Source organism: Taudactylus pleione, unplaced genomic scaffold (genome assembly GCF_031769625.1).
Source record: "Taudactylus pleione unplaced genomic scaffold, aTauple2 ptg001198l, whole genome shotgun sequence".
Lineage (NCBI taxonomy): Eukaryota > Metazoa > Chordata > Amphibia > Anura > Myobatrachidae > Taudactylus > Taudactylus pleione.
The window spans coordinates 31,837-54,132 of NW_028285599.1; the positions used below are offsets into that span (position 1 = coordinate 31,837).

Below are 22,296 nucleotides of genomic sequence, written 5' to 3' on the forward strand. Positions count from 1 at the left end.
CACGTTGGGCAGTACCTGTGTGCTGTGCTACGCTGTCAGTGTCTCCCCAGAGAGATAAGTGTACACAGCGCAGACTATAGGTATACGCAGAGCACGTTGGGCAGTACCTATGTGCTGTGCTACGCTGTCAGTGTCTCCCCAGAGAGATAAGTGTACACAGCACAGACTATAGGTATACGCAGTGCACGTTGGGCAGTACCTGTGTGCTGTGCTACGCTGTCAGTGTCTCCCCAGAGAGATAAGTGTACACAGCACAGACTATAGGCATACGCAGAGCACGTTGGGCAGTACCTATGTGCTGTGCTACGCTGTCAGTGTCTCCCCAGAGAGATAAGTGTACACAGCGCAGACTATAGGTATACGCAGAGCACGTTGGGCAGTACCTATGTGCTGTGCTACGCTGTCAGTGTCTCCCCAGAGAGATAAGTGTACACAGCACAGACTATAGACATACGCAGTGCACGTTGGGCAGTACCTGTGTGCTGTGCTACGCTGTCAGTGTCTCCCCAGAGAGATAAATGTACACAGCGCAGACTATAGGTATACGCAGAGCACGTTGGGCAGTACCTATGTGCTGTGCTACGCTGTCAGTGTCTCCCCAGAGAGATAAGTGTACACAGCACAGACTATAGGTATACGCAGTGCACGTTGGGCAGTACCTGTGTGCTGTGCTACGCTGTCAGTGTCTCCCCAGAGAGATAAGTGTACACAGCACAGACTATAGGCATACGCAGTGCGCGTTGGGCAGTACCTATGTGCTGTGCTACGCTGTCAGTGTCTCCCCAGAGAGATAAGTGTACACAGCACAGACTATAGGCATACGTAGTGCGCGTTGGGCAGTACCTATGTGCTGTGCTACGCTGTCAGTGTCTCCCCAGAGAGATAAATGTACACAGCGCAGACTATAGGTATACGCAGAGCACGTTGGGCAGTACCTATGTGCTGTGCTACGCTGTCAGTGTCTCCCCAGAGAGATAAGTGTACACAGCACAGACTATAGGCATACGTAGTGCGCGTTGGGCAGTACCTATGTGCTGTGCTACGCTGTCAGTGTCTCCCCAGAGAGATAAGTGTACACAGCGCAGACTATAGGTATACGCAGAGCACGTTGGGCAGTACCTATGTGCTGTGCTACGCTGTCAGTGTCTCCCCAGAGAGATAAGTGTACACAGCACAGACTATAGACATACGCAGTGCACGTTGGGCAGTACCTGTGTGCTGTGCTACGCTGTCAGTGTCTCCCCAGAGAGATAAATGTACACAGCGCAGACTATAGGTATACGCAGAGCACGTTGGGCAGTACCTATGTGCTGTGCTACGCTGTCAGTGTCTCCCCAGAGAGATAAGTGTACACAGCACAGACTATAGGTATACGCAGTGCACGTTGGGCAGTACCTGTGTGCTGTGCTACGCTGTCAGTGTCTCCCCAGAGAGATAAGTGTACACAGCACAGACTATAGGCATACGCAGTGCGCGTTGGGCAGTACCTATGTGCTGTGCTACGCTGTCAGTGTCTCCCCAGAGAGATAAGTGTACACAGCACAGACTATAGGCATACGTAGTGCGCGTTGGGCAGTACCTATGTGCTGTGCTACGCTGTCAGTGTCTCCCCAGAGAGATAAATGTACACAGCGCAGACTATAGGTATACGCAGAGCACGTTGGGCAGTACCTATGTGCTGTGCTACGCTGTCAGTGTCTCCCCAGAGAGATAAGTGTACACAGCACAGACTATAGGCATACGTAGTGCGCGTTGGGCAGTACCTGTGTGCTGTGCTACGCTGTCAGTGTCTCCCCAGAGAGATAAGTGTACACAGCACAGACTATAGGCATACGTAGTGCGCGTTGGGCAGTACCTGTGTGCTGTGCTACGCTGTCAGTGTCTCCCCAGAGAGATAAGTGTACACAGCACAGACTATAGGCATACGTAGTGCGCGTTGGGCGTGCTTGCAGACGGTGAGCCGGGTCTGGGATCACATAGTAAAGAAATAGAACATGTTCGCTCCCCAGGAACGTCGTACATACAGACAGCGGCATCCTCACCAGTTCCAGGAGATTGATAAGTAAGTAGCTGTGCTTGCGGATAATGTTGTACGCACAGCAGCAGAGATCTACAAACTCCTGAGCGCGATGCGGACTTTTCCCTTCTTCGGTAATAAAAGATTCCATCTCACTGGTGAAGATGAAAGGCGCCCGGTCCCTGCAACACACAAAACAACATCACCAGGAGTCTGAGAGGTGAATTCTGAGTAAATGTAACGTTTCCTATTAGAATAATGCACTGCAGCCAGGGATTATGGGTAATACAAAGTACAGGCTTTACAACACTACAATACCCAGAATTCCCAGATAAAGGATATGCTAATAAGTACAATTGTCCATATTTACATAAATAAAAACACTATAACTGACTTAAAATGAGTCTACACAACACAAAACCAAAGTGAACAAGCAAATGTAACACAAATACCCCTCCCACAGCCGATGCAATCAGGACAGGTGTATCCCTCACGTACACACAATGGAGGAAGCCATTTTGTGGGCTAAACCAACACTAGGCCTATCACCTCACACATCACACAAAACAAAATGGCTGTCTCCAATGGGATGCAGTGTCGGCCATACATGAAGCTTCCTTTTTACTTCCTAATCCAATTATATGAAAACCTATTAAATGAGATATTATAATGCATTAAATACTGTGTTTTACATGATGTTTGTTTTTGTAATAGTTTCATTATATTATGAAAAAAAAATGTTGACTAATAATTTATATACATGTTTAATGCTATCAGTGTACAGTATACAAGGACGAGGGCCAGAAAACGAATTACAGTATGAGGCATCAAAAAATGTATGAGCTACGTAGATGAATGTTGCGTTTAGTCTACTCTGACCTATCCGCTACGGTCACACGGTGACTGGGAAAGGTGCCTAATTACCCCTGTATGTCATTACCGCCTTTCTTCTCCTCTGACCTATCTCCGCTATGGTTACACGGTGACTGGGAAAGGTGCCTAATTACCACCCAATGTCATTACCGCCTTTCTTCTCTGACCTATCTCCGCTACGGTTACACGGTGACTGGGAAAGGTGCCTAATTACCCCCCAATGTCATTACCGCCTTTCTTCTCTGACCTATCTCCGCTACGGTTACACGGTGACTGGGATAAGTGCCTAATTACCCCCCAATGTCATTACCGCCTTTCTTCTCTGACCTATCTCCGCTACGGTTACACGGTGACTGGGAAAGGTGCCTAATTACCCCCCAATGTCATTACCGCCTTTCTTCTCCTCTGACCTATCTCCGCTATGGTTACACGGTGACTGGGAAAGGTGCCTAATTACCCCTGTATGTCATTACCGCCTTTCTTCTCCTCTGACCTATCTCCGCTACGGTTACACGGTGACTGGGAAAGGTGCATAATTACCCCCCAATGTCATTACCGCCTTTCTTCTCTGACCTATCTCCGCTACGGTTACACGGTGACTGGGAAAGGTGCCTAATTACCCCCCAATGTCATTACCGCCTTTCTTCTCTGACCTATCTCCGCTACGGTTACACGGTGACTGGGAAAGGTGCCTAATTACCCCCCAATGTCATTACCGCCTTTCTTCTCTGACCTATCTCCGCTACGTTACACGGTGACTGGGAAAGGTGCCTAATTACCCCCCAATGTCATTACCGCCTTTCTTCTCTGACCTATCTCCGCTATGCTTACACGGTGACTGGGAAAGGTGCCTAATTACCCCCCAATGTCATTACCGCCTTTCTTCTCTGACCTATCTCCGCTACGGTTACACGGTGACTGGGAAAGGTGCCTAATTACCCCTGTATGTCATTACCGCCATTCTTCTTCTCTGACCTATCTCCGCTACGGTTACACGGTGACTGGGAAAGGTGCCTAATTACCCCCCAATGTCATTACCGCCTTTCTCTGACCTATCTCCGCTACGGTTACACGGTGACTGGGAAAGGTGCCTAATTACCCCTGTATGTCATTACCGCCTTTCTTCTCTGACCTATCTCCGCTACGGTTACATGGTAACTGGGAAAGGTGACTAATTACCCCTGTATGTCATTACCGCCTTTCTTCTTCTCTGACCTATCTCCGCTACGGTTACACGGTGACTGGGAAAGGTGCCTAATTACCCCTGTATGTCATTACCGCCTTTCTTCTTCTCTGACCTATCTCCGCTACGGTTAGACGGTGACTGGGAAAGGTGCCTAATTACCCCTGTATGTCATTACCGCCTTTCTTCTTCTCTGACCTATCTCCGCTACGGTTACACGGTGACTGGGAAAGGTGCCTAATTACCCCCCAATGTCATTACCGCCTTTCTTCTCTGACCTATCTCCCCTACGGTTACATGGTGACTGGGAAAGGTGCCTAATTACACCCCAATGTCATTACCGCCTTTCTTCTCCTCTGACCTATCTCCGCTACGGTTACACAGTGACTGGGAAAGGTGCCTAATTACCCCCCAATGTCATTACCGCCTTTCTTCTCCTCTGACCTATCTCCGCTATGGTTACACGGTGACTGGGAAAGGTGCCTAATTACCCCTGTATGTCATTACCGCCTTTCTTCTCCTCTGACCTATCTCCGCTATGGTTACACGGTGACTGGGAAAGGTGCCTAATTACCACCCAATGTCGTTACCGCCTTTCTTCTCTGACCTATCTCCGCTACGGTTACACGGTGACTGGGAAAGGTGCCTAATTACCCCCCAATGTCATTACCGCCTTTCTTCTCCTCTGACCTATCTCCACTACGGTTACACGGTGACTGGGAAAGGTGCCTAATTACCCCCCAATGTCATTACCGCCTTTCTTCTCTGACCTATCTCCCCTACGGTTACATGGTGACTGGGAAAGGTGCCTAATTACCCCCCAATGTCATTACCGCCTTTCTTCTTCTCTGACCTATCTCTGCTACGGTGACTGGGAAAGGTGCCTAATTACACCCCAATGTCATTACCGCCTTTCTCCTCTGACCTATCTCCGCTACGGTTACACAGTGACTGGGAAAGGTGCCTAATTACCCCCCAATGTCATTACCGCCTTTCTTCTCCTCTGACCTATCTCCGCTATGGTTACACGGTGACTGGGAAAGGTGCCTAATTACCACCCAATGTCGTTACCGCCTTTCTTCTCTGACCTATCTCCGCTACGGTTACACGGTGACTGGGAAAGGTGCCTAATTACCCCCCAATGTCATTACCGCCTTTCTTCTCCTCTGACCTATCTCCACTACGGTTACACGGTGACTGGGAAAGGTGCCTAATTACCCCTGTATGTCATTACCGCCTTTCTTCTTTGACCTATCTCCGCTACGGTTACACGGTGACTGGGAAAGGTGCCTAATTACCCCTGTATGTCATTACAGCCTTTCTTCTTCTCTGACCTATCTCCGCTACGGTTACATGGTGACTGGGAAAGGTGCCTAATTACCCCTGTATGTCATTACCGCCTTTCTTTGACCTATCTCCGCTACGGTTACACGGTGACTGGGAAAGGTGCCTAATTGCCCCCCAATGTCATTACCGCCTTTCTTCTCTGACCTATCTCCGCTAAGGTTACTTGGTGACTGGGAAAGGTGCCTAATTACCCCCCAATGTCATTACCGCCTTTCTTGTCTGACCTATCTCCGCTATGGTTACACGGTGACTGGGAAAGGTGCCTAATTACCCCTGTATGTCATTACCGCCTTTCTTCTTCTCTGACCTATCTCCGCTACGGTTACACGGTGACTGGGAAAGGTGCCTAATTACCCCCCAATGTCATTATCGCCTTTCTTCGCTATGGTTACACGGTAACTGGGAAAGGTGCCTAATTACCCCCCAATGTCATTACCGCCTTTCTTCTTCTCTGACCTATCTCCGCTACGGTTACACGGTGACTGGGAAAGGTGCCTAATTACCCCCCCAATGTCATTACCGCCTTTCTTCTCCTCTGACCTATCTCCGCTACGGTTACACAGTGACTGGGAAAGGTGCCTAATTACCCCCCAATGTCATTACCGCCTTTCTTCTTCTCTGACCTATCTCCGCTACGGTTACACGGTGACTGGGAAAGGTGCCTAATTACCCCCCAATGTCATTACCGCCTTTCTTCTTCTCTGACCTATCTCCGCTACGGTTACACGGTGACTGGGAAAGGTGCCTAATTACCCCCCAATGTCATTACCGCCTTTCTTCTCTGACCTATCTCCGCTACGGTTACATGGTGACTGGGAAAGGTGCCTAATTACCCCCCAATGTCATTACCGCCTTTCTTCTCTGACCTATCTCCGCTACGGTTACACGGTGACTGGGAAAGGTGCCTAATTACCCCCCAATGTCATTACCGCCTTTCTTCTCTGACCTATCTCCGCTACGGTTACACGGTGACTGGGAAAGGTGCCTAATTACCCCCCAATGTCATTACCGCCTTTCTTCTCCTCTGACCTATCTCCGCTACGGTTACACGGTGACTGGGAAAGGTGCCTAATTACCCCTCAATGTCATTACCGCCTTTCTTCTTCTCTGACCTATCTCCGCTACGGTTACACGGTGACTGGGAAAGGTGCCTAATTACCCCCCAATGTCATTACCGCCTTTCTTCTCTGACCTATCTCCGCTACGGTTACACGGTGACTGGGAAAGGTGCCTAATTACCCCCCAATGTCATTACCGCCTTTCTTCTCTGACCTATCTCCGCTACGGTTACACGGTGACTGGGAAAGGTGCCTAATTACCCCCCAATGTCATTACCGCCTTTCTTCTCTGACCTATCTCCGCTACGGTTACACGGTGACTGGGAAAGGTGCCTAATTACCCCCAATGTCATTACCGCCTTTCTTCTCCTCTGACCTATCTCAGCTATGGTTACACGGTGACTGGGAAAGGTGCCTAATTACCCCTGTATGTCATTACCGCCTTTCTTCTCTGACCTATCTCCGCTACGGTTACACGGTGACTGGGAAAGGTGCCTAATTACCCCCCAATGTCATTATCGCCTTTCTTCGCTACGGTTACACGGTAACTGGGAAAGGTGCCTAATTACCCCCCAATGTCATTACCGCCTTTCTTCTTCTCTGACCTATCTCCGCTACGGTTACACGGTGACTGGGATAAGTGCCTAATTACCCCCCAATGTCATTACCGCCTTTCTTCTCTGACCTATCTCCGCTACGGTTACACGGTGACTGGGAAAGGTGCCTAATTACCCCTGTATGTCATTACCGCCTTTCTTCTCCTCTGACCTATCTCCGCTATGGTTACACGGTGACTGGGAAAGGTGCCTAATTACCACCCAATGTCATTACCGCCTTTCTTCTCTGACCTATCTCCGCTACGGTTACACGGTGACTGGGAAAGGTGCCTAATTACCCCCCAATGTCATTACCGCCTTTCTTCTCTGACCTATCTCCGCTACGGTTACACGGTGACTGGGATAAGTGCCTAATTACCCCCCAATGTCATTACCGCCTTTCTTCTCCTCTGACCTATCTCCGCTACGGTTACACGGTGACTGGGAAAGGTGCCTAATTACCCCCCAATGTCATTACCACCTTTCTTCTTCTCTGACCTATCTCCGCTACGGTTACACGGTGACTGGGAAAGGTGCCTAATTACCCCCCAATGTCATTACCGCCTTTCTTCTCTGACCTATCTCCGCTACGGTTACACGGTGACTGGGAAAGGTGCCTAATTACCCCCCAATGTCATTACCGCCTTTCTTCTCTGACCTATCTCCGCTATGCTTACACGGTGACTGGGAAAGGTGCCTAATTACCCCCCAATGTCATTACCGCCTTTCTTCTTCTCTGACCTATCTCTGCTACGGTTACACGGTGACTGGGATAAGTGCCTAATTACCCCCCAATGTCATTACCGCCTTTCTTCTCCTCTGACCTATCTCCGCTACGGTTACACGGTGACTGGGAAAGGTGCCTAATTACCCCTGTATGTCATTACCGCCTTTCTTCTCCTCTGACCTATCTCCGCTATGGTTACACGGTGACTGGGAAAGGTGCCTAATTACCACCCAATGTCATTACCGCCTTTCTTCTCTGACCTATCTCCGCTACGGTTACACGGTGACTGGGAAAGGTGCCTAATTACCCCCCAATGTCATTACCGCCTTTCTTCTCCTCTGACCTATCTCCACTACGGTTACACGGTGACTGGGAAAGGTGCCTAATTACCCCCCAATGTCATTACCGCCTTTCTTCTCTGACCTATCTCCGCTACGGTTACACGGTGACTGGGAAAGGTGCCTAATTACCACCCAATGTCGTTACCGCCTTTCTTCTCTGACCTATCTCCGCTACGGTTACACGGTGACTGGGAAAGGTGCCTAATTACCCCCCAATGTCATTACCGCCTTTCTTCTCCTCTGACCTATCTCCACTACGGTTACACGGTGACTGGGAAAGGTGCCTAATTACCCCCCAATGTCATTACCGCCTTTCTTCTCTGACCTATCTCCCCTACGGTTACATGGTGACTGGGAAAGGTGCCTAATTACCCCCCAATGTCATTACCGCCTTTCTTCTTCTCTGACCTATCTCTGCTACGGTGACTGGGAAAGGTGCCTAATTACACCCCAATGTCATTACCGCCTTTCTCCTCTGACCTATCTCCGCTACGGTTACACAGTGACTGGGAAAGGTGCCTAATTACCCCCCAATGTCATTACCGCCTTTCTTCTCTGACCTATCTCCGCTACGGTTACACGGTGACTGGGAAAGGTGCCTAATTACCCCCCCAATGTCATTACCGCCTTTCTTCTCCTCTGACCTATCTCCACTACGGTTACACGGTGACTGGGAAAGGTGCCTAATTACCCCTGTATGTCATTACCGCCTTTCTTCTTTGACCTATCTCCGCTACGGTTACACGGTGACTGGGAAAGGTGCCTAATTACCCCTGTATGTCATTACAGCCTTTCTTCTTCTCTGACCTATCTCCGCTACGGTTACACGGTGACTGGGAAAGGTGCCTAATTACCCCTGTATGTCATTACAGCCTTTCTTCTTCTCTGACCTATCTCTGCTACGGTTACACGGTGACTGGGAAAGGTGCCTAATTACCCCCCAATGTCATTGTCGCCTTTCTTCGCTACGGTTACACGGTAACTGGGAAAGGTGCCTAATTACCCCCCAATGTCATTACCGCCTTTCTTCTAATCTGACCTATCCGCTACGGTTACACGGTGACTGGGAAAGGTGCCTAATTACCCCCCAATGTCATTACCGCCTTTCTTTGACCTATCTCCGCTACGGTTACACGGTGACTGGGAAAGGTGCCTAATTTCCCCCAATGTCATTACCGCCTTTCTTCTCTGACCTATCTCCGCTAAGGTTACTTGGTGACTGGGAAAGGTGCCTAATTACCCCCCAATGTCATTACCGCCTTTCTTGTCTGACCTATCTCCGCTATGGTTACACGGTGACTGGGAAAGGTGCCTAATTACCCCTGTATGTCATTACCGCCTTTCTTCTTCTCTGACCTATCTCCGCTACGGTTACACGGTGACTGGGAAAGGTGCCTAATTACCCCCCAATGTCATTACCGCCTTTCTTCTTCTCTGACCTATCTCCGCTACGGTTACACGGTGACTGGGAAAGGTGCCTAATTACCCCCCAATGTCATTACCGCCTTTCTTCTCTGACCTATCTCCGCTACGGTTACATGGTGACTGTGAAAGGTGCCTAATTACCCCCCAATGTCATTACCGCCTTTCTTCTCTGACCTATCTCCGCTACGGTTACACGGTGACTGGGAAAGGTGCCTAATTACCCCCCAATGTCATTACCGCCTTTCTTCTCTGACCTATCTCCGCTACGGTTACACGGTGACTGGGAAAGGTGCCTAATTACCCCCCAATGTCATTACCGCCTTTCTTCTCCTCTGACCTATCTCCGCTACGGTTACACGGTGACTGGGAAAGGTGCCTAATTACCCCTCAATGTCATTACCGCCTTTCTTCTTCTCTGACCTATCTCCGCTACGGTTACACGGTGACTGGGAAAGGTGCCTAATTACCCCCCAATGTCATTACCGCCTTTCTTCTCTGACCTATCTCCGCTACGGTTACACGGTGACTGGGAAAGGTGCCTAATTACCCCCCAATGTCATTACCGCCTTTCTTCTCTGACCTATCTCCGCTACGGTTACACGGTGACTGGGAAAGGTGCCTAATTACCCCCCAATGTCATTACCGCCTTTCTTCTCTGACCTATCTCCGCTACGGTTACACGGTGACTGGGAAAGGTGCCTAATTACCCCCCAATGTCATTACCGCCTTTCTTCTCCTCTGACCTATCTCAGCTATGGTTACACGGTGACTGGGAAAGGTGCCTAATTACCCCTGTATGTCATTACCGCCTTTCTTCTCTGACCTATCTCCGCTACGGTTACACGGTGACTGGGAAAGGTGCCTAATTACCCCCCAATGTCATTATCGCCTTTCTTCGCTACGGTTACACGGTAACTGGGAAAGGTGCCTAATTACCCCCCAATGTCATTACCGCCTTTCTTCTTCTCTGACCTATCTCTGCTACGGTTACACGGTGACTGGGAAAGGTGCCTAATTACCCCCCAATGTCATTACCGCCTTCTCCTCTGACCTATCTCCGCTACGGTTACACAGTGACTGGGAAAGGTGCCTAATTACCCCCCAATGTCATTACCGCCTTTCTTCTTCTCTGACCTATCTCCGCTACGGTTACACGGTGACTGGGATAAGTGCCTAATTACCCCCCAATGTCATTACCGCCTTTCTTCTCCTCTGACCTATCTCCGCTACGGTTACACGGTGACTGGGAAAGGTGCCTAATTACCCCTGTATGTCATTACCGCCTTTCTTCTCCTCTGACCTATCTCCGCTATGGTTACACGGTGACTGGGAAAGGTGCCTAATTACCACCCAATGTCATTACCGCCTTTCTTCTCTGACCTATCTCCGCTACGGTTACACGGTGACTGGGAAAGGTGCCTAATTACCCCCCAATGTCATTACCGCCTTTCTTCTCTGACCTATCTCCGCTACGGTTACACGGTGACTGGGATAAGTGCCTAATTACCCCCCAATGTCATTACCGCCTTTCTTCTCCTCTGACCTATCTCCGCTACGGTTACACGGTGACTGGGAAAGGTGCCTAATTACCCCCCAATGTCATTACCACCTTTCTTCTTCTCTGACCTATCTCCGCTACGGTTACACGGTGACTGGGAAAGGTGCCTAATTACCCCCCAATGTCATTACCGCCTTTCTTCTCTGACCTATCTCCGCTACGGTTACACGGTGACTGGGAAAGGTGCCTAATTACCCCCCAATGTCATTACCGCCTTTCTTCTCTGACCTATCTCCGCTACGGTTACACGGTGACTGGGAAAGGTGCCTAATTACCCCCCAATGTCATTACCGCCTTTCTTCTCTGACCTATCTCCGCTACGGTTACACGGTGACTGGGAAAGGTGCCTAATTACCCCCCAATGTCATTACCGCCTTTCTTCTCTGACCTATCTCCGCTATACTTACACGGTGACTGGGAAAGGTGCCTAATTACCCCCCAATGTCATTACCGCCTTTCTTCTCTGACCTATCTCCGCTATGCTTACACGGTGACTGGGAAAGGTGCCTAATTACCCCCCAATGTCATTACCGCCTTTCTTCTCTGACCTATCTCCGCTACGGTTACACAGTGACTGGGAAAGGTGCCTAATTACCCCCCAATGTCATTACCGCCTTTCTTCTGACCTATCTCCACTACGGTTACACGGTGACTGGGAAAGGTGCCTAATTACCCCCCAATGTCATTACCGCCTTTCTTCTTCTCTGACCTATCTCCGCTACGGTTACACGGTGACTGGGATAAGTGCCTAATTACCCCCCAATGTCATTACCGCCTTTCTTCTCTGACCTATCTCCGCTACGGTTACACGGTGACTGGGAAAGGTGCCTAATTACCCCCCAATGTCATTACCTCCTTTCTTCTCCTCTGACCTATCTCCGCTATGGTTACACGGTGACTGGGAAAGGTGCCTAATTACACCTGTATGTCATTACCGCCTTTCTTCTCCTCTGACCTATCTCCGCTACGGTTACACGGTGACTGGGAAAGGTGCCTAATTACCCCCCAATGTCATTACCGCCTTTCTTCTTCTCTGACCTATCTCCGCTACGGTTACACGGTGACTGGGAAAGGTGCCTAATTACCCCTGTATGTCATTACAGCCTTTCTTCTTCTCTGACCTATCTCCGCTAGGGTTACACGGTGACTGGGAAAGGTGCCTAATTACCCCCCAATGTCATTGTCGCCTTTCTTCGCTACGGTTACACGGTAACTGGGAAAGGTGCCTAATTACCCCCCAATGTCATTACCGCCTTTCTTCTTCTCTGACCTATCTCCGCTACGGTTACACGGTGACTGGGAAAGGTGCCTAATTACCCCCCAATGTCATTACCACCTTTCTTTGACCTATCTCCGCTACGGTTACACGGTGACTGGGAAAGGTGCCTAATTACCCCCCAATGTCATTACCGCCTTTCTTGTCTGACCTATCTCCGCTATGGTTACACGGTGACTGGGAAAGGTGCCTAATTACCCCTGTATGTCATTACCGCCTTTCTTCTTCTCTGACCTATCTCCGCTACGGTTACACGGTGACTGGGAAAGGTGCCTAATTACCCCTGTATGTCATTACCGCCTTTCTTCTCTGACCTATCTCCGCTACGGTTACACGGTGACTGGGAAAGGTGCCTAATTACCCCTCAATGTCATTGTCGCCTTTCTTCGCTACGGTAACTGGGAAAGGTGCCTAATTACCCCCCAATGTCATTACCGCCTTTCTTCTTCTCTGACCTATCTCCGCTACGGTTACACGGTGACTGGGAAAGGTGCGTAATTACCCCCCAATGTCATTACTGCCTTTCTTTGACCTATCTCCGCTACGGTTACACGGTGACTGGGAAAGGTGCCTAATTACCCCCCAATGTCATTACCGCCTTTCTTCTCTGACCTATCTCCGCTACGGTTACATGGTGACTGGGAAAGGTGCCTAATTACCCCCCAATGTCATTACCGCCTTTCTTGTCTGACCTATCTCCGCTATGGTTACACGGTGACTGGGAAAGGTGCCTAATTACCCCTGTATGTCATTACCGCCTTTCTTCTTCTCTGACCTATCTCCGCTACGGTTACACGGTGACTGGGAAAGGTGCCTAATTACCCCCCAATGTCATTATCGCCTTTCTTCGCTATGGTTACACGGTAACTGGGAAAGGTGCCTAATTACCCCCCAATGTCATTACCGCCTTTCTTCTTCTCTGACCTATCTCCGCTACGGTTACACAGTGACTGGGAAAGGTGCCTAATTACCCCCCAATGTCATTACCGCCTTTCTTCTCTGACCTATCTCCGCTACGGTTACACGGTGACTGGGAAAGGTGCCTAATTACCCCTGTATGTCATTACCGCCTTTCTTTTTCTCTGACCTATCTCCCCTACGGTTACATGGTGACTGGGAAAGGTGCTTAATTACCCCCCAATGTCATTACCGCCTTTCTTCTGCTCTGACCTATCTCCCCTACGGTTACATGGTGACTGGGAAAGGTGCTTAATTACCCCCCAATGTCATTACCGCCTTTCTTCTTCTCTGACCTATCTCCCCTTCGGTTACATGGTGACTGGAAAAGGTGCTTAATTACCCCCCAATGTCATTACCGCCTTTCTTCTCTGACCTATCTCTGCTATGGTTACACGGTGACTGGGAAAGGTGCCTAATAACCCCCCAATGTCATTACCGCCTTTCTTCTCTGACCTATCTCCGCTACGGTTACACGGTGACTGGGAAAGGTGCCTAATTACCCCCCAATGTCATTACCGCCTTTCTTCTCTGACCTATCTCCGCTACGGTTACACGGTGATTGGGAAAGGTGCCTAATTACCCCCCAATGTCATTACCGCCTTTCTTCTCTGACCTATCTCCGCTACGGTTACACGGTGACTGGGAAAGGTGCCTAATTACCCCCCAATGTCATTACCGCCTTTCTTCTTCTCTGACCTATCTCCGCTACGGTTACACGGTGACTGGGAAAGGTGCCTAATTACCCCCCAATGTCATTACCGCCTTTCTTCTCTGACCTATCTCCGCTACGGTTACACGGTGACTGGGAAAGGTGCCTAATTACCCCCCAATGTCATTACCGCCTTTCTTCTCTAACCTATCTCCGCTACGGTTACATGGTGACTGGGAAAGGTGCCTAATTACCCCCCAATGTCATTACCGCCTTTCTTCTCTGACCTATCTCTGCTACGGTTACACGGTGACTGGGAAAGGTGCCTAATTACCCCCCAATGTCATTACCGCCTTTCTTCTCTGACCTATCTCCGCTACGGTTACATGGTGACTGGGAAAGGTGCCTAATTACCCCCCAATGTCATTACCGCCTTTCTTCTCTGACCTATCTCCGCTACGGTTACACGGTGACTGGGAAAGGTGCCTAATTACCCCCCAATGTCATTACCGCCTTTCTTCTCCTCTGACCTATCTCCGCTACGGTTACACAGTGACTGGGAAAGGTGCCTAATTACCCCTCAATGTCATTACCGCCTTTCTTCTTCTCTGACCTATCTCCGCTACGGTTACACGGTGACTGGGAAAGGTGCCTAATTACCCCCCAATGTCATTACCGCCTTTCTTCTTCTCTGACCTATCTCCGCTACGGTTACACGGTGACTGGGATAAGTGCCTAATTACCCCCCAATGTCATTACTGCCTTTCTTCTCCTCTGACCTATCTCCGCTATGGTTACACGGTGACTGGGAAAGGTGCCTAATTACCCCTGTATGTCATTACCGCCTTTCTTCTCCTCTGACCTATCTCCGCTATGGTTACACGGTGACTGGGAAAGGTGCCTAATTACCACCCAATGTCATTACCGCCTTTCTTCTCTGACCTATCTCCGCTACGGTTACACGGTGACTGGGAAAGGTGCCTAATTACCCCCCAATGTCATTACCGCCTTTCTTCTCTGACCTATCTCCGCTACGGTTACATGGTGACTGGGAAAGGTGCCTAATTACCCCCCAATGTCATTACCGCCTTTCTTCTGACCTATCTCCGCTACGGTTACACGGTGACTGGGAAAGGTGCCTAATTACCCCCCAATGTCATTACCGCCTTTCTTCTTCTCTGACCTATCTCCGCTACGGTTACACGGTGACTGGGATAAGTGCCTAATTACCCCCCAATGTCATTACCGCCTTTCTTCTCTGACCTATCTCCGCTACGGTTACACGGTGACTGGGAAAGGTGCCTAATTACCCCCCAATGTCATTACCGCCTTTCTTCTCCTCTGACCTATCTCCGCTATGGTTACACGGTGACTGGGAAAGGTGCCTAATTACCCCTGTATGTCATTACCGCCTTTCTTCTCCTCTGACCTATCTCCGCTACGGTTACACGGTGACTGGGAAAGGTGCCTAATTACCCCCCAATGTCATTACCGCCTTTCTTCTTCTCTGACCTATCTCCGCTACGGTTACACGGTGACTGGGATAAGTGCCTAATTACCCCCCAATGTCATTACCGCCTTTCTTCTCCTCTGACCTATCTCCGTTATGGTTACACGGTGACTGGGAAAGGTGCCTAATTACCCCTGTATGTCATTACCGCCTTTCTTCTCCTCTGACCTATCTCCGCTATGGTTACACGGTGACTGGGAAAGGTGCCTAATTACCACCCAATGTCATTACCGCCTTTCTTCTCTGACCTATCTCCGCTACGGTTACACGGTGACTGGGAAAGGTGCCTAATTACCCCCCAATGTCATTACCGCCTTTCTTCTCTGACCTATCTCCGCTACGGTTACACGGTGACTGGGATAAGTGCCTAATTACCCCCCAATGTCATTACCGCCTTTCTTCTCCTCTGACCTATCTCCGCTACGGTTACACGGTGACTGGGAAAGGTGCCTAATTACCCCCCAATGTCATTACCGCCTTTCTTCTTCTCTGACCTATCTCCGCTACGGTTACACGGTGACTGGGAAAGGTGCCTAATTACCCCTGTATGTCATTACAGCCTTTCTTCTTCTCTGACCTATCTCCGCTACGGTTACACGGTGACTGGGAAAGGTGCCTAATTACCCCCCAATGTCATTGTCGCCTTTCTTCGCTACGGTTACACGGTAACTGGGAAAGGTGCCTAATTACCCCCCAATGTCATTACCGCCTTTCTTCTTCTCTGACCTATCTCCGCTACGGTTACACGGTGACTGGGAAAGGTGCCTAATTACCCCCCAATGTCATTACCGCCTTTCTTTGACCTATCTCCGCTACGGTTACACGGTGACTGGGATAAGTGCCTAATTACCCCCAATGTCATTACCGCCTTTCTTCTCCTCTGACCTATCTCCGCTACGGTTACACGGTGACTGGGAAAGGTGCCTAATTACCCCCCAATGTCATTACCGCCTTTCTTGTCTGACCTATCTCCGCTATGGTTACACGGTGACTGGGAAAGGTGCCTAATTACCCCTGTATGTCATTACCGCCTTTCTTCTCTGACCTATCTCCGCTACGGTTACACGGTGACTGGGAAAGGTGCCTAATTACCCCCCAATGTCATTACCGCCTTTCTTCTCTGACCTATCTCCGCTACGGTTACACGGGGACTGGGAAAGGTGCCTAATTACCCCCCAATGTCATTACCGCCTTTCTTCTTCTCTGACCTATCTCCGCTACGGTTACACGGTGACTGGGAAAGGTGCCTAATTACCCCCCAATGTCATTACCGCCTTTCTTTGACCTATCTCCGCTACGGTTACACGGGGACTGGGAAAGGTGCCTAATTACCCCCCAATGTCATTGTCGCCTTTCTTCGCTACGGTTACACGGTAACTGGGAAAGGTGCCTAATTACCCCCCAATGTCATTACCGCCTTTCTTCTTCTCTGACCTATCTCCGCTACGGTTACACGGTGACTGGGAAAGGTGCCTAATTACCCCCCAATGTCATTACCGCCTTTCTTTGACCTATCTCCGCTACGGTTACACGGTGACTGGGAAAGGTGCCTAATTACCCCTGTATGTCATTACCGCCTTTCTTCTTCTCTGACCTATCTCCGCTACGGTTACACGGTGACTGGGAAAGGTGCCTAATTACCCCTGTATGTCATTACCGCCTTTCTTCTTCTCTGACCTATCTCCGCTACGGTTACACGGTGACTGGGAAAGGTGCCTAATTACCCCCCAATGTCATTACCGCCTTTCTTTGACCTATCTCCGCTACGGTTACACGGTGACTGGGAAAGGTGCCTAATTACCCCTGTATGTCATTACCGCCTTTCTTCTTCTCTGACCTATCTCCGCTACGGTTACACGGTGACTGGGATAAGTGCCTAATTACCCCCCAATGTCATTACCGCCTTTCTTCTCCTCTGACCTATCTCCGTTATGGTTACACGGTGACTGGGAAAGGTGCCTAATTACCCCTGTATGTCATTACCGCCTTTCTTCTCCTCTGACCTATCTCCGCTATGGTTACACGGTGACTGGGAAAGGTGCCTAATTACCACCCAATGTCATTACCGCCTTTCTTCTCTGACCTATCTCCGCTACGGTTACACGGTGACTGGGAAAGGTGCCTAATTACCCCCCAATGTCATTGTCGCCTTTCTTCGCTACGGTTACACGGTAACTGGGAAAGGTGCCTAATTACCCCCCAATGTCATTACCGCCTTTCTTCTCTGACCTATCTCCGCTACGGTTACACGGTGACTGGGAAAGGTGCCTAATTACCCCCCAATGTCATTACCGCCTTTCTTCTCTGACCTATCTCCGCTACGGTTACACGGGGACTGGGAAAGGTGCCTAATTACCCCCAATGTCATTACCGCCTTTCTTCTTCTCTGACCTATCTCCGCTACGGTTACACGGTGACTGGGAAAGGTGCCTAATTACCCCCCAATGTCATTACCGCCTTTCTTTGACCTATCTCCGCTATGGTTACACGGTGACTGGGAAAGGTGCCTAATTACCCCCCAATGTCATTACCGCCTTCTCCTCTGACCTATCTCCGCTATGGTTACACGGTGACTGGGAAAGGTGCCTAATTACCCCTGTATGTCTTTACCGCCTTTCTTCTCCTCTGACCTATCTCCGCTAAGGTTACACGGTGACTGGGAAAGGTGCCTAATTACCCCCCAATGTCATTACCGCCTTTCTTCTTCTCTGACTTATCTCCGCTACGGTTACACGGTGACTGGGAAAGGTGCCTAATTACCCCCCAATGTCATTACCGCCTTTCTTCTCTGACCTATCTCCGCTACGGTTACACGGTGACTGGGAAAGGTGCCTAATTACCCCTGTATGTCATTACCGCCTTTCTTCTTCTCTGACCTATCTCCGCTACGGTTACACGGTGACTGGGATAAGTGCCTAATTACCCCCCAATGTCATTACCGCCTTTCTTCTCCTCTGACCTATCTCCGTTATGGTTACACGGTGACTGGGAAAGGTGCCTAATTACCCCTGTATGTCATTACCGCCTTTCTTCTCCTCTGACCTATCTCCGCTATGGTTACACGGTGACTGGGAAAGGTGCCTAATTACCACCCAATGTCATTACCGCCTTTCTTCTCTGACCTATCTCCGCTACGGTTACACGGTGACTGGGAAAGGTGCCTAATTACCCCCCAATGTCATTACCGCCTTTCTTCTCTGACCTATCTCCGCTACGGTTACACGGTGACTGGGATAAGTGCCTAATTACCCCCCAATGTCATTACCGCCTTTCTTCTCCTCTGACCTATCTCCGCTACGGTTACACGGTGACTGGGAAAGGTGCCTAATTACCCCCCAATGTCATTACCGCCTTTCTTCTTCTCTGACCTATCTCCGCTACGGTTACACGGTGACTGGGAAAGGTGCCTAATTACCCCTGTATGTCATTACAGCCTTTCTTCTTCTCTGACCTATCTCCGCTACGGTTACACGGTGACTGGGAAAGGTGCCTAATTACCCCCCAATGTCATTGTCGCCTTTCTTCGCTACGGTTACACGGTAACTGGGAAAGGTGCCTAATTACCCCCCAATGTCATTACCGCCTTTCTTCTTCTCTGACCTATCTCCGCTACGGTTACACGGTGACTGGGAAAGGTGCCTAATTACCCCCCAATGTCATTACCGCCTTTCTTTGACCTATCTCCGCTACGGTTACACGGTGACTGGGATAAGTGCCTAATTACCCCCCAATGTCATTACCGCCTTTCTTCTCCTCTGACCTATCTCCGCTACGGTTACACGGTGACTGGGAAAGGTGCCTAATTACCCCCCAATGTCATTACCACCTTTCTTCTTCTCTGACCTATCTCCGCTACGGTTACACGGTGACTGGGAAAGGTGCCTAATTACCCCTGTATGTCATTACAGCCTTTCTTCTTCTCTGACCTATCTCCGCTACGGTTACACGGTGACTGGGAAAGGTGCCTAATTACCCCCCAATGTCATTGTCGCCTTTCTTCGCTACGGTTACACGGTAACTGGGAAAGGTGCCTAATTACCCCCCAATGTCATTACCGCCTTTCTTCTTCTCTGACCTATCTCCGCTACGGTTACACGGTGACTGGGAAAGGTGCCTAATTACCCCCCAATGTCATTACCGCCTTTCTTTGACCTATCTCCGCTACGGTTACACGGTGACTGGGAAAGGTGCCTAATTACCCCCCAATGTCATTACCGCCTTTCTTCTCTGACCTATCTCCGCTACGGTTACATGGTGACTGGGAAAGGTGCCTAATTACCCCCCAATGTTATTACCGCCTTTCTTGTCTGACCTATCTCCGCTATGGTTACACGGTGACTGGGAAAGGTGCCTAATTACCCCTGTATGTCATTACCGCCTTTCTTCTCTGACCTATCTCCGCTACGGTTACACGGTGACTGGGAAAGGTGCCTAATTACCCCCCAATGTCATTACCGCCTTTCTTCTCTGACCTATCTCCGCTACGGTTACACGGTGACTGGGAAAGGTGCCTAATTACCGCCTTTCTTCTCTGACCTATCTCCGCTACGGTTACACGGGGACTGGGAAAGGTGCCTAATTACCCCCCAATGTCATTACCGCCTTTCTTCTTCTCTGACCTATCTCCGCTACGGTTACACGGTGACTGGGAAAGGTGCCTAATTACCCCCCAATGTCATTACCGCCTTTCTTTGACCTATCTCCGCTACGGTTACACGGGGACTGGGAAAGGTGCCTAATTACCCCCCAATGTCATTGTCGCCTTTCTTCGCTACGGTTACACGGTAACTGGGAAAGGTGCCTAATTACCCCCCAATGTCATTACCGCCTTTCTTCTTCTCTGACCTATCTCCGCTACGGTTACACGGTGACTGGGAAAGGTGCCTAATTACCCCCCAATGTCATTACCGCCTTTCTTTGACCTATCTCCGCTACGGTTACACGGTGACTGGGAAAGGTACCTAATTACCCCTGTATGTCATTTCCGCCTTTCTTCTTCTCTGACCTATCTCCGCTACGGTTACACGGTGACTGGGAAAGGTGCCTAATTACCCCTGTATGTCATTACCGCCTTTCTTCTTCTCTGACCTATCTCCGCTACGGTTACACGGTGACTGGGAAAGGTGCCTAATTACCCCCCAATGTCATTACCGCCTTTCTTTGACCTATCTCCGCTACGGTTACACGGTGACTGGGAAAGGTGCCTAATTACCCCTGTATGTCATTACCGCCTTTCTTTTTCTCTGACCTATCTCCGCTACGGTTACATGGTGACTGGGAAAGGTGCCTAATTACCCCCCAATGTCATTGTCGCCTTTCTTCGCTACGGTTACACGGTAACTGGGAAAGGTGCCTAATTACCCCCCAATGTCATTACCGCCTTTCTTCTTCTCTGACCTATCTCCGCTATGGTTACACAGTGACTGGGAAAGGTGCCTAATTACCCCCCAATGTCATTACCGCCTTTCTTTGACCTATCTCCGCTACGGTTACACGGTGACTGGGAAAGGTGCCTAATTACCCCCCAATGTCATTACCGCCTTTCTTCTCTGACCTATCTCCGCTACGGTTACATGGTGACTGGGAAAGGTGCCTAATTACCCCCCAATGTCATTACCGCCTTTCTTGTCTGACCTATCTCCGCTATGGTTACACGGTGACTGGGAAAGGTGCCTAATTACCCCTGTATGTCATTACCGCCTTTCTTCTCTGACCTATCTCCGCTACGGTTACACGGTGACTGGGAAAGGTGCCTAATTACCCCCCAATGTCATTACCGCCTTTCTTCTCTGACCTATCTCCGCTACGGTTACACGGTGACTGGGAAAGGTGCCTAATTACCCCCCAATGTCATTACCGCCTTTCTTCTCTGACCTATCTCCGCTACGGTTACACGGGGACTGGGAAAGGTGCCTAATTACCCCCCAATGTCATTACCGCCTTTCTTCTTCTCTGACCTATCTCCGCTACGGTTACACGGTGACTGGGAAAGGTGCCTAATTACCCCCCAATGTCATTGTCGCCTTTCTTCGCTACGGTTACATGGTAACTGGGAAAGGTGCCTAATTACCCCCCAATGTCATTACCGCCTTTCTTTGACCTATCTCCGCTACGGTTACACGGTGACTGGGAAAGGTGCCTAATTACCCCCCAATGTCATTACCGCCTTTCTTCTCTGACCTATCTCCGCTACGGTTACATGGTGACTGGGAAAGGTGCCTAATTACCCCCCAATGTCATTACCGCCTTTCTTGTCTGACCTATCTCCGCTATGGTTACACGGTGACTGGGAAAGGTGCCTAATTACCCCTGTATGTCATTACCGCCTTTCTTCTTCTCTGACCTATCTCCGCTACGGTTACACGGTGACTGGGAAAGGTGCCTAATTACCCCCCAATGTCATTACCGCCTTTCTTCTCCTCTGACCTATCTCCGCTACGGTTACACAGTGACTGGGAAAGGTGCCTAATTACCCCCCAATGTCATTACCGCCTTTCTTCTCTGACCTATCTCCGCTACGGTTACACGGTGACTGGGAAAGGTGCCTAATTACCCCTGTATGTCATTACCGCCTTTCTTTTTCTCTGACCTATCTCCCCTACGGTTACATGGTGACTGGGAAAGGTGCTTAATTACCCCCCAATGTCATTACCGCCTTTCTTTGACCTATCTCCGCTACGGTTACATGGTGACTGGGAAAGGTGCCTAATTACCCCCCAATGTCATTACCGCCTTTCTTGTCTGACCTATCTCCGCTATGGTTACACGGTGACTGG

General features: G+C 49.8%; 1 protein-coding gene across 1 annotated transcript in view; it reads right to left on the reverse strand.

The window, feature by feature from the left end:
• The window catches only part of LOC148451039 (phosphatidylinositol 3-kinase C2 domain-containing subunit gamma-like), a gene marked incomplete at its 3' end in the record, with an annotated part of 402,128 nt that overhangs the window by 26,476 nt on the left and 353,356 nt on the right, over positions 1-22,296 (reverse strand). The window contains exon 25 of the mRNA XM_088462349.1: positions 2,043-2,199. Coding sequence (XP_088318475.1) covers positions 2,043-2,199 — 157 coding nt within the window. The remainder of the gene's footprint in view (positions 1-2,042; positions 2,200-22,296) is intronic.